The 11,926-nt window shown below is 35.3% G+C and overlaps 2 protein-coding genes across 13 annotated transcripts; both read right to left on the bottom strand.

Annotated features, from left to right (window-relative positions):
* Positions 1–863: 863 nt before the first annotated feature.
* Positions 864–5,362, bottom strand: LOC103850861 (ethylene-responsive transcription factor ERF113). The gene is made up of 2 exons (XM_009127655.3): positions 3,737–5,362; positions 864–2,476 (listed from the first exon to the last, which is right to left on the bottom strand). The coding sequence occupies exons 1-2, from the start codon at positions 3,927–3,929 to the stop codon at positions 1,920–1,922; spliced, it is 750 nt and encodes a 249-aa protein (XP_009125903.1). The 5' UTR covers positions 3,930–5,362; the 3' UTR covers positions 864–1,919.
* Positions 5,363–5,694: 332 nt separating this feature from the next.
* Positions 5,695–11,538, bottom strand: LOC103850859 (4-substituted benzoates-glutamate ligase GH3.12). 12 transcript variants are annotated; one of them, XM_033283869.1, is made up of 8 exons: positions 11,030–11,538; positions 10,810–10,911; positions 9,739–10,517; positions 7,328–9,644; positions 6,741–7,229; positions 6,376–6,479; positions 6,193–6,289; positions 5,695–5,986 (listed from the first exon to the last, which is right to left on the bottom strand). In XM_033283869.1, exons 1-4 carry the CDS (start codon positions 11,311–11,313, stop codon positions 9,097–9,099), a joined length of 1,713 nt encoding a protein of 570 aa, XP_033139760.1. In that variant the 5' UTR covers positions 11,314–11,538; the 3' UTR covers positions 5,695–5,986; positions 6,193–6,289; positions 6,376–6,479; positions 6,741–7,229; positions 7,328–9,096. The 12 variants fall into 12 exon arrangements, with proteins under 12 accessions (XP_033139760.1, XP_033139759.1, XP_033139758.1 ...); XM_033283868.1 differs by having other exon boundaries at positions 6,193–6,236; XM_033283867.1 differs by having other exon boundaries at positions 6,376–6,432.
* Between the last annotated feature and the right edge of the window lie 388 nt (positions 11,539–11,926).

Raw genomic sequence — 11,926 nt, 5'->3', positions numbered from 1 at the left:
CGATTTAACAAACTCTGATAACTGTGGGTTCGTCTGTGAGGGATTTATCGCCGAGATTGAATCGATGATTACGCTGGTGATTCTTCATCAGACAGGTGACCGGAACTGAGACGGCAACGAGACGTGTGAAACTGAAACCGGAACGAGATAAAAGAAAGATTTATGACACCATATTTCTGATTTTGGATGAATTTGGATGAAAGAGTTGAGTTGTATTGTGTTGCGGAGAAAATAAAGGTGGTGGAGAGAGATGTATGTAGTAAATTCGAACTGTTTCGATTGTAGTGATAATATTATTCTTGCATCACGCGTAATGATGGAAACGTCTCGTAGGTATCGAGCTAATGTGTGTAGGGGTAGTGTTGTCATTAAAAAAAAACACGTCGCCTTTAACTCCGAAAATCCATCACCGCATATATGTGGGTTATGCTTGTATATGCACCGCAAATTCTCTTTTAAATAACAAAAAAATATTAAAATAATATTTATTACAAAACAGAGAGAATAACCCAACGATTCATGCACAGAAGAAGACACATGAATTAATATGTGGAAAGATAAGTCTCAAATTTACAGCTATTCTTTAAATGATTAGCGACAACGATATTCGTCGTGATCATCAGTGAGACTTCTCACTGTGATTGTTCGAGGAGCACACTAGCTAAAACCAAAAAGAAAATTTTGTTTGGCCATATCTACTCAATGATTATATAGCTTTCGAAATATATATTTACGTACATATGTAACATTAAATCTAAATACAACCTTTTACCAAAAAAATTCAATACTCCCTCCGTTTTATAATATAAGTTGTTTTAAAATTGTGCACATAGATTAAAAAATCATTAATTTTTTATATTTTATAAACAAAAACATCATTAATTATTTACATAACCAAATCAACCAATAATAAAATAAAAAGTATATTATCATTGGTCATATAATATTAAGAGTTAATAAATTTCCGATTATTGCCGTTATTTTATCATTTATGTTCAGTGACAATGATATTGTACGAACAAAAGAGGAATATACTTCGAAATCCTAAAAGCAGTTCAATTAAATTTGTTTTATCATTTATGTCTAAAGCTTTGGTTTCTATTACATCTGTCTAATTCTTTCCCAAATTTTTTCTTTCCACTTTTGTAAATATACATCCTTCCAAATTTTAGCAAATAAAATAAAATAAAAATGCATCTTTTATTGATTAGTAATTTGATTTTTTAAAGAACAGATAAATTGATCAGTATGTCTGCAGCGACCAAATAAAATGATTTAAATTTGAACATTTTATGTAAAAATGATTTTTTGGGATAAAATGTTAAAATCCACACCATTTTCTTTTGAGAATGTTACAAACAACTTATTACACAAAAGCAGAAACTTAAATAGAAACAACAACAACCCAATACAAGTGGAGAAACCATCGAGGTGGCCTAATAGAAGAAAAATAGAACCTTAGTAGAGAGGAGGCTGTGGGCGAGTTGTTTGGGATGGATAGGAGGCGGTCACGAGTTAAGCAGTCGATGCTGTGACAAATACGTTGAAGTAGAGACACCAGTGAAGATTCTTGCGTTTCTCTCCTTCCATAGGAGATAGATTGTAGCTTGGAAGATGATCTTGAGAACAGTAGTAGACTGAGCAGAGTTTGGAGACTGATTGGTCAGAATCCAGGTAGCGGTTGAGTGCAAGTCCAGAGGAGGGTTCACACGAAGTGACTGATTTTTATTAATAATTAAACATTGTTTTACACATAAGACATGACTGATCAGTATTTTCAAATTTTACTAACAATTAAGAAAAAACAAAGTGTTACACACGTCTCTCATCCAACCAAAGTTTCGTTGCAATTTACTCGCTTCTACGAATTTATGATAGAGATTTATAAGAAACTTATTCGACCAACAATAATAATGAGATTATTCTCTTGGGTAGTAATAATAATTGTAACCATAGTTCTTCTCCTCTTCACGCTGCTGCTGCTGTTGCATCTGTTGAGAAGTTAACGAGGAAGAAGATGATGATGAAGGCGTTGAGAAAGGCTGTTGCTGACTACTAAAGAGACTCGACGTGTAGTACGATAAATCAACGTCATTGTTACTCGTAAGCAACTGAGCGTATTGAAGTATGTCCTGATTATAATCCGCTGGCCACGAAGTAGGAGTAGTAGATGGACCAAGCAGAGGAGGGGCGGTGTTCATTAATTCATTGCCACCTCTTGGGGGATGATCACAGCTGGATTGAGATGCGACGTAGCTTGTGGTCGAAGGACCTTGGACGCGTTCAGGGAAGTTGAGCTTAGCCTTGGTGCCTTTGAATTTGAGGGCGGCTCGGTCGTAGGCCAAAGCGGCTTCCTCTGCTGTCTCAAAAGTCCCGAGCCATACACGAGCAGCTTTCTTTGGGTCACGGATCTCGGCCGCCCATTTGCCCCATGGTCGCTGCCTTACGCCTCTATAGTGTTTTTTTCTTGGTTGATCTTGAAGAACATTTTAAACAAAAGGAATTATTGCATGTAACAAAACGAAAAGAATAAGCGCATGTGCAACTACATGCATGAGAAGATACTACGTGTGATTTCATTTATTTAGCAAGGGCATAATTTAAGAGAGAACTAGTTTCATGTTTATCACTTGAAAGGAACGAAAATAAATAAGATGGATGTATCATTTAACAAAATATTCAAAGAGTTTAACATTTACATGCATACTGAAAATTAAATTCACAAAAGCTGATAAAATTAAGCAAATTAAGACTGTTTGGTAATCTTTATTTTATTTTCTTTTTGTCAACATACTTATTGGTAATCAACTAAAGACTTATTCACAAAAACTGTGATAAAGTATTTGCTTTACAAATACTACATGGGTTTTTGTTTCCATATGTAAGGTTAATTTCGGTCCCTTTATTTTTCGTAGCAAAAAATAATTCGGTTGTATGTTTGTTCATACAGGATGAAACATGTAAGCGTAATTAACTCATCATTCAAAGAATAAAATATGACGAATCTGTCTATGACTCAATAAAAGTATAAACTAAGACTAGTTTTGATAACGACTTTTAGCTATGACATGTCTTTCTTCTAACGCACCTAATATAATACAAGTTGAGACATACTTCAAAGTTGATAAAAAACGACCGAAGACAAATTAGTTTTAAATAAACAAAGGAACATGCGAAGTCAAAATTACTCCCATCGAGTTAGGTCAGAAGCCACATGTAAACTATATGTTTGACGAATATATAATAAAACCTGCATTTATAAAATATTATAATAGAGCTTGTAGTTTCAAAGGAAGAACACAAACAAATCTAGATGTACTAAAACAAGGATAGACACGTAGTAACATGATCGATCGGTGGTTCAATTCAAAGACAGAAGGAAAGTTCTTTACGTAAAGTAAATTAAAAGGGAGATGCATTTACAAATTCCTTTCTCCTGTTACCAAAAAAAAAAAAAATTCATTTCTCCTATTTTAATTTTTAAGTGAGAAATGTTTATTACTAGTAAGTATTTAGTCGTTAACGTATTGTAACAAGTTCCTTACACCAGCTAGCTATCTAAACGATTAAGCTATTACTATTAGTCTATTACAGATATTAAAGCATGGAACTATGAGTCTAATATATAAGTGAAGATATCTATGGTATTTAAATTAGTAAGCAAACAAGATTTTTATGGTATTAAAGCATGGAACTAACTAATTACCTTGGTCCTTTTTTTTGCCAAAATAATTACCTTGGTCTTGTTGTAGTTGATCCGACTTATCAAGCTCTTGTTTGACCGGCGGGTCTGACATTTTGTGTCCGTCGGCTGCCGGATACTCGATGACATTGCTGAAAGAGGACATCATAGCGGTGACATCAGACTCATTCCAAGATGGATACTCCTCCGCCGACGTTTCCGGTGGAGCCGGTCCCTTTCCATACATCCTATATATCAACTTTTGCAATAAACTATGTACTCACACACAAACCCCAAAGAACAAGACGTGTGTGTGTATACGTACAACACAATTTGAACAAGACAATTTGAAAGGAACTATAATATAGTTTGAACGAATTGATGGAGCAAGGAATCCAAGGAGTGATAAGAGCATGAAGCTTGCAAGTTGGGAGAAAATAGGTTTTGTACTCTAGGCTATTGATGTTATGAGGAAAGAACATGTGAAAAGGGGTTTATAAAGACAATGATCTAGAAGAAAAGATATATATACACTCAAATATTTTTGGAATGGTGCGGGGTGGGACCATTCGTTGAGTTCATTCATAGATCTCTTTTTCTTTTTTTAGCAATCTTTATTTTTGGAGCTTATAGCGTCGCATGTTTTGGTAACAGTGTTACGCACAAATTATGAATGAGTGCGGAACTAGTTGTTATTATGATTGTTGAATATAGGCTCTTTTTATTTGGATTACTAGGTCCGTGTCCGCCCTACGGACAGATAATGTGATGATGTATTTTTCTTTTTAGTTTATACAAAGAATTTACAAAGTTTGATAAATTTGTCTGCCCTATGCAATATCATTTGATAAATTTGCCCTAAAGAACTTACAAAGTTTTTGAACTTGGGAAGTAGGTAGTGGATCTTGTTATCCTTTTATTCATGTTTTTTTTTGATGATTTCCTTTGGCCAAAAGCCATATTTACAACACATCTTTCATGTAAGTTCAATATCTTGACAAAATTTTAGAGGCAAAGAATTTTGAATATATGAAAAGAGAGTGAAAAAGAAATCATACATATTGATCTGAAGGGTTTGTGGTTTTATTTAGAGAAGCAAAAAAATCATAAGAACGCATGCCGGCAATATAACTCTAAAAATAACATTGGGTATGAAACTAACATTAAGAAATCTAAAAAACCTTCAAATTAATACTAAACCTAGCGACCAAACATTTTTTAAAAAGTTAAAAGTAATACACACGAAGGTATGTTCGCTTGTCGAGTGTAGAAGATCGTACCCATATGGAATACTTTGTAGACATAAAAGGAAAATTTATGATGGGTCGAGTTAGGCGAGTACTTGATTTCAGACCTCTGGAAACAGACTTACTTTTCATATGCTTATTTGGAAAAAAATACGTGTAAGCTTATTCCTTGTCTTTATTCTATGCATCAGCAATGTAAAAAAATATATGAGGTTTGATGTTAATGAGAGGGCAAGGGAGAAATCTGAGACAAATTACTTGAGAAATGCCTACTACGTGAAGAGATTTTAATGTTTATTCTGATAATCTTTCGTAAGGCATCATCATTACATGTAACTGTGTGTCTAATATATTGTAAAGATATATTAAAATAAATTTGAAAATAGCAAAATGAATATATGGAAGATACATTGTATGTGAACATAAATATTTTGAGCTACTTATGCGTTTTTTTTTCTCGTGTTGATGGATAAGCAAAAACGAAATTATATATTCAAGGATATGTTCCACTAAATTAGTTATGATTTTACATATGTTTGAATAAACGTTTCATGTAGACTATGATGCTTAGAAGCAGTCATCGTGGTAGCCCAAATAAATAAAAACTTAACTACCTAGGCCAATCCTATAAACTATTAACGTGAGCTTTTGAAGTAGTAAACTGTAAACTGTAAATAAGTGATGATTAAAACTTCAGAACGAATATCATCGTTCCTAGAACAAAACACTCAACCAAACGGAAAGGTAGAAAGTAGAGTCATCTAATACCAGTAAAAAAATACATTGGTCTGGATCTACCTTAATTTTTATAATTATTTAAAAGAAATGAAATATAAAAGAAAGAATAATGAGTACGCGAATACGACTGTAAATATTGATGTCCTGACTGTGTAAATTAAGTTGTTAGCTTGGTATTACACACTCTTGTTAATTTCTTTTTTATTAGCTTCGCAGATTCTTTGCCTCCCAACCAGGTGAGGTACTGACTGATCAATCAAATTTTCGTAGCAGCACCAGCTTGGCTTCTGCATCATGCACGCAACAGAGAGCTAGCACCCTGTATCCAATTAGGCGGTGGAAACTCATTAGTTACATTATGCATATATATATAACTCAATGATAGGATAACATAAGTGTATGTCACTCTCAAATTTCCACCTTCAGTGGCAGCCTATATCTACAACAGGGGATACTGACATATTCATGATTGCTAATAAGTTAATGGAAGTAGGTCAAACTAACTTCTAGCGAATTAAAACTAACCGTTCACAGTTCATGTTCAAAAACATGACATAAGGAATTGATCCCTGCAAATGAGAAAAACGACAACTCAAGAATGTTCTGGAAGCTATTGGACACACTGCAAATTATTTAAGATCCAAACCTATTAAAAAAACTTATGGAGCAGACAGAGATTTTAATTCACATATGATTGGCACAACTTACATGATATATGATTTCTATGGAACCGAGATAGAGTCTCTAAACCAAACTAAGCCATTCCTGCACAGAGAGAGTGGGATATATCCCTCTAAGAACTTGTCACTTACCTAAAACCCAATAGACATGTACAATTCTATATCAGAAATGAGTTTTTGCAACCAAAAAGCTACTCTATGATAATATTTCAAGAGGAAAACAAATCTGAAGCATACACATAACTCTAAATCACAGTTCTATTCTGGCTAAGAGCCTAAGAAAGATACATTAAGTCAAACAAAATTGTACTCATTCACCTGAAAATTAGCAAGTCTTAGTTCATCAGTCACATAGATTTGGTGAAGAGTAGGTTTGAGAAGAGAAATGTTTACCATCTTGGAAAGAAGATGTTTGTTTGTTACACAACTTCTAACTGTTGTTTTTTGCATTGAAAAAGAATGTGGTACAGTTCTCAACTCTGATCTCATGGTGACCTCAACATGAATATTCAATCACGATCTCATGTTGATCGTGACCAAAAGGAAGACTCATGGTGTTTACAACATCTGCATGAAGAGTCAACGTACTAGCAATGATCATATATAATAAATCTAATTAAGATAACTCACGACAAAGCCTCTACGAACGTGAGAGCCTTTGCCTTCCTCGCCACATCGTCTTCGGTCAAGAAGCAACTGCCTCTATCCCCCTGTATATTTAATTATCTCTGACTTATCAAGCTGACTCAAAAGAACATTATCACGACTTGCAGACTTAAGAATCATGTCATCTTTTCATTTCACTGATTTGTTCTTCTTTACTACCTTCGACGCATCGGCTAAGATGTTCCTATCCGTGACGCTCGCGCATGGAATCAAACTCTGATAAGATAGAGATTACAATTTGGTTAATATACTACACAAGGGAAAGAGCAAGAGGTTAGAGTAAAAGGTATGATCGGATGAGTCACAGGGAGTACCAATGTCAAAAATCATATTTGAGATGAACCACCGAACATATCTAATTCATTGTCGGAGGAGGTATCGTGCAGCGGTAGCGGCCACATTTGGTTTCCCTATCGGGGAGTTCGACTATACGAAGTTCTGAACCATCTTCCCAAAACAAACAAAAACTGGCTCGAACTCCGTCACATCGAGGAATGGTTTCTCGGAGATTGAACAACTAAACACAGTAGTAAACAGCCGATGATGAAATAGACACTTGAGGACAGATTGAGCATTGGTTGCATGTTGACTCCGGCTGGATCTTTGACAGTGACGATGACAATGATCTTCATGGATCTTCATCGCTCTCCCATTGTTGTCGCTGAGGTACTTTGTTGCGTCCGCCACATACGACGATCCATGAGAAAGTTCTATGAATCTCGCGATCTTCTCGTTTCTCCTTTGTACCTCCGCCGCGGTTCTCTGGTTCTCAGACGGAGGTTGAGCCGGCGACGGCAAGGTTTTCTGCGGCAAGCCTCCATCACGATAAAGATTCATCAAACGTAGTAAACAGAGAAGATGAAGAGAAAGGGGATCGAAGATCGATTTTGATAAATTAGGGTTGGTTCTTCGCGAAAAAGGGAAAGGGGACTTCAGCGCTCACGGGCTTTCCGGGCTTTTCTATTCCGAACATTATCGAGCATGTAGAATGTGAGGCGCAAATGACACGCCCGGAGCGTCTGACGCGGCGAATATCTAATCTCCTATTGGTTGATTTTTTATGCTGACGTGGACAGGCTCAATGGAGCTTATATATCCTTTTTAATATAGTATAGATTCTTGATATGGAACTAGTTGGACACATGTTAGTTATTTAAAATTTGGAACTCAAGACTTATCTTGTTTCTGTTTTTTTTTCCTAAAATCTTAAGGACAAATCATAAGAAATTCAAAAACTATTAAACAGTGACAATTTATGACACTTAATAATTAACTGAAATATTCATGAAACGATTTATCAAATATTCCCTCTTTCTTTATATTGTCGTTTAAGGTTTTGCACATGAATTAAAAATAATAACTAATTTTTCTGTTTTATCCATATTTAATACATTAGTTTCTTTGATTTTATTTATTGATAAATTAAAAGTAAGGGCAAAAGTTTGAAAAATATTTAATATTTACTTTGAAAATGTAAAACGATACCCGTAATGAAATAAAATTTAAAAGTTAAAACTATAATTAATATGAAACAAATAGAGTATTCAATAGAGTTATACTTAAATAATGTGTAAAATTTTAAGTTATATATAATAAATATGAAATTAGTTCATATCTTGCAAACATCATATATAACAGATTTTGCATCAAGAAAATAACCATATAAACAAGACCAAGACAGTTTTGACAAAAAAAAAAACAAGACCAAGACAGTTAAACGAAAAAGTGAACCGGATTGTCAACTTCAGTTTTGGAAGCCTTGACGCAAGGTGGAAAGTATTAAAAGAAGGGCTTGGTTTCGATTCAAAGCTATTTGGTTCATTCTTGGGCCTTTAATAAGCCTATCTCTAACTTCATTTCTGTTTCATAAGATGCTCTATTTTTTTTAAAGACTTTGAAGTTGTCAATGTTGGCCTTGTTCAAAATATACTACAAAATATCAATATTCAGAAAAACTAGTGAAAAACATACTACAAAATAGCAATATTCAGAAAGTGCACAAGATAGACTGGCACATGTAAATTTATTGCAACTAAGACTCCACCACGAGTCACTTGGACCAACAATTCAAAGAACAACAATTTCAAGTACTAAAGAACCTTGCAACCACATAGTCCTCCATAAATTCTAAGGCCTTTCCTGATTTAATGCATCTAGGAGTCTTGTATTGACCAATGGAAGCACCTTGTTTGATGAAGAAGTCCATGAGAGAATCAAACGTCCCTTGAGGAACCACTCGGATCTCCAAAGGCCCCACTGATCCATCTTTGAACCTACATCTCTTGTAAACATTATCAAGCGAATCCTCTATCACTGAACAACACTTTGAGAAGGCCTCTTCATTGAGCTCCAAACGATTGTTCCCTTCTTTGGCCTTTACTTCCACAAAAAGCACGTAATGACCCGGAAACGTTGAGGTGTCTGCATAGCTGGTGAAGTCTACAAGGGTGAGATCTGATGAGTCAAGAACAAGCTTGGCTTGACTCAAAGCTTTGAAGAGATCTTCCTCGTTGGTTTTGTCTGAATCTATGCTCAAGACAACGTTCTCTCTTCTTACAAACTTAAACTGAGGTGCGTTGTTGTAGAAACCAGTCACCAATAGAACATCCCCCACCCTCATTCTATACAAACCTGAAAAGAATTAAAAAAAAATCACAAAATTTAATTAAACCATATAATAATTTTTTTTGCATGTTCTTAAGGTCATGATGGATTTAAAGCTCACCAGAGAAGTTTGTGACCACGGGTTCGTAAGTGCACCCAAGCTTCACATCTTGAAGGTCGACCACATCACGCTTGTCTCCATCCATTGTGATGAACTCAAAGTAAGACATGTTAGGCATGAACGCATAAGAAACATCTTCAGGTTCGCACAAAGGATCTACGTTGATCCCAAACGTTGTCTCCGAAGAACCGTACGTTGTTGAAACGAGAGGCAAGTCGTTACAGTAGTAGTTCATGGTGGGAACGTACTGTCCCATTGAACCAGTAACAACGGTCTCAATATACTTGGTGTTTGGCCAAAGTCTTGTGACTATACCTTTCCATGAACTCTGGTTGCATATTGTTTCAATCGTGTCTGCTAAGTCAGGACGTGGTCCTCCAAGGACCAAAGACACGGAACTACGACAACCGAGGTCTGTGATCCACTCGCTGAGATGGCCTGATCGGATGTTTGAACACAACTCTTCCCAATAAGTTTCAAGAAACTTGATTGCCCGGACCATGACTGAAGCGAAGATGGAACCCATTCTCACAACCTCGTCTCTTTGGACCAAGCCACATAGCAAATGGCAGTATAGACTTTGTGTGTTGTTAGAGCATAGTATGACTTCGTCAGGGCTCGTGTACGAGTAGTACCAGTTGGATGGCCGGTTCTTGAAATATTCGCTCTTGAAATAGCTGCTGGTTGCTACTCGAGCAGGTAAGCCCGAAGGAGTAATGGCTTCTTGTTTAGTGAAGAGAAACATCATCCCTTTTCCTTGTTCTAAACCTTTCACATGCCTAAACAAAACAACGATAAGATTTTTTAATCATCATTGGTCTGATCCAAAATATTCATATAGATAATGGTTAAAACTATATTAAAAAGACTATAGAGAATGTTTCCATGCTTTTACCCTATTATTTTGTTCATCTTGCGAATAACAAAATTGCATATTTGTTAGCTAAGAGTGTTAAGTTTTCAATTCGAAATTATTGTTTATTGGTTATTTTATTTCAGTTTGGTTTTTTAAACCACTTCATATAATAGAATGACTTTTTGATATTAAAAAAAAAAAACTATGGGACTTACTTGGTTATAACGTGCATACGAAGATCATATGCAAATGTTAAATTGTCCAAGTACTTGTTGTTCCATGGCATCATCTTTTGTGCTCCTCCCGAAGTTCCAGAACTACAAACACATTTCAAGAACTTAGTTTTGGTACGAGAAAGACAAACTAATCAATAGAGAGAAATGTTTCAAAAAAAAAAAAAAAAAAATCAATAGAGAGAAAGAACTTCTTATATACCTTAGCAAGAAACCAGTAATAGGACGGGCCGATAATACATCGGATGACTCTCCGTTCACGACACGATCGATATAAGGCTTAATATCTTCATAGGACACGACCGGTACGTTCTTCTTGAAGAGCTCTTTATCAAACCTCTCGACGTGAAAACGTTGGAGGTATTCTGTGTTCAGGTTTGGTGTGAGTATCTCCTCCAACAAGTTGTCTTGTATCTGCTGGACGTTGGAAGTTAAGTCCTTCAGCTTCGCCTCCCATCTTTGGTTGTTGTCGGAGTTTGGATTCATGTTTGGTTCTCTCTGATTGATATGAAGAAAAGAGAGAACACTTTGGTCATTTATATAGCAAGAGAAAACCTAAATAACTCGACCGGTTTGGTAATACGGGAGTCTCCGTCATTGTTTAGATGACATCTTTAGCTGTCGAAAAGTCTCATGCGAGGAACACAAGTGGTTATTTTTAATTAATATGTATACGACCTAGACCTTATCGTGTGAACGGTGCCATAGATGCTTCATGTTTGTATTTCAAAACTACACGTAGACTAATACATGTGTAATATAGGACGTACAATAATGATATATAAATATTAGTAATTCTTGATAAATAACTATTTTGGGGGGGGGGGGGGGGGGGGGGTTGGGTGGGTTAAGTATTTTAATACATGTTTGTATTTTAAAACTACACGCTAGACTAATACATGTGTAATATAGGACGTATAATAATGATATATAAATATTAGTAATTCGACAAGAAATATTTTTTGTCAAAAAATAAAATAAATTATAGTTTATAGTTTCATGATAAATAACTAATTGGGGAGGGGGGGGGGGGGTTAAAGCTAAATTATTGTGTAATTTGTGTATGAACTTCAATGATGGATGTTAAAATTAATTTTAT

This window comes from Brassica rapa, chromosome A02, assembly GCF_000309985.2.
Source record: "Brassica rapa cultivar Chiifu-401-42 chromosome A02, CAAS_Brap_v3.01, whole genome shotgun sequence".
NCBI lineage: Eukaryota > Viridiplantae > Streptophyta > Magnoliopsida > Brassicales > Brassicaceae > Brassica > Brassica rapa.
Note: the sequence above shows the minus strand (reverse complement) of the source record. Positions and strands in the feature narration are given on the sequence as shown.

Excerpts from the sequence above, each read along its gene's own strand:
- LOC103850861 (XM_009127655.3), bottom strand. The coding sequence starts at position 3,929 with ATGTATGGAAAGGGACCGGCTCCACCGGAAACGTCGGCGGAGGAGTAT. Across the intron at positions 2,477-3,736 it reads TCAACTACAACAAGACCAAG|ATCAACCAAGAAAAAAACAC; the intron begins GTAATTATTTTG and ends ATGTTCTTCAAG.
- LOC103850859 (XM_009127654.3), bottom strand. The coding sequence starts at position 11,313 with ATGAATCCAAACTCCGACAACAACCAAAGATGGGAGGCGAAGCTGAAG. Across the intron at positions 10,912-11,029 it reads ATTACTGGTTTCTTGCTAAG|TTCTGGAACTTCGGGAGGAG; the intron begins GTATATAAGAAG and ends ATGTGTTTGTAG. Across the intron at positions 9,645-9,738 it reads CGTGGTCACAAACTTCTCTG|GTTTGTATAGAATGAGGGTG; the intron begins GTGAGCTTTAAA and ends AATTCTTTTCAG.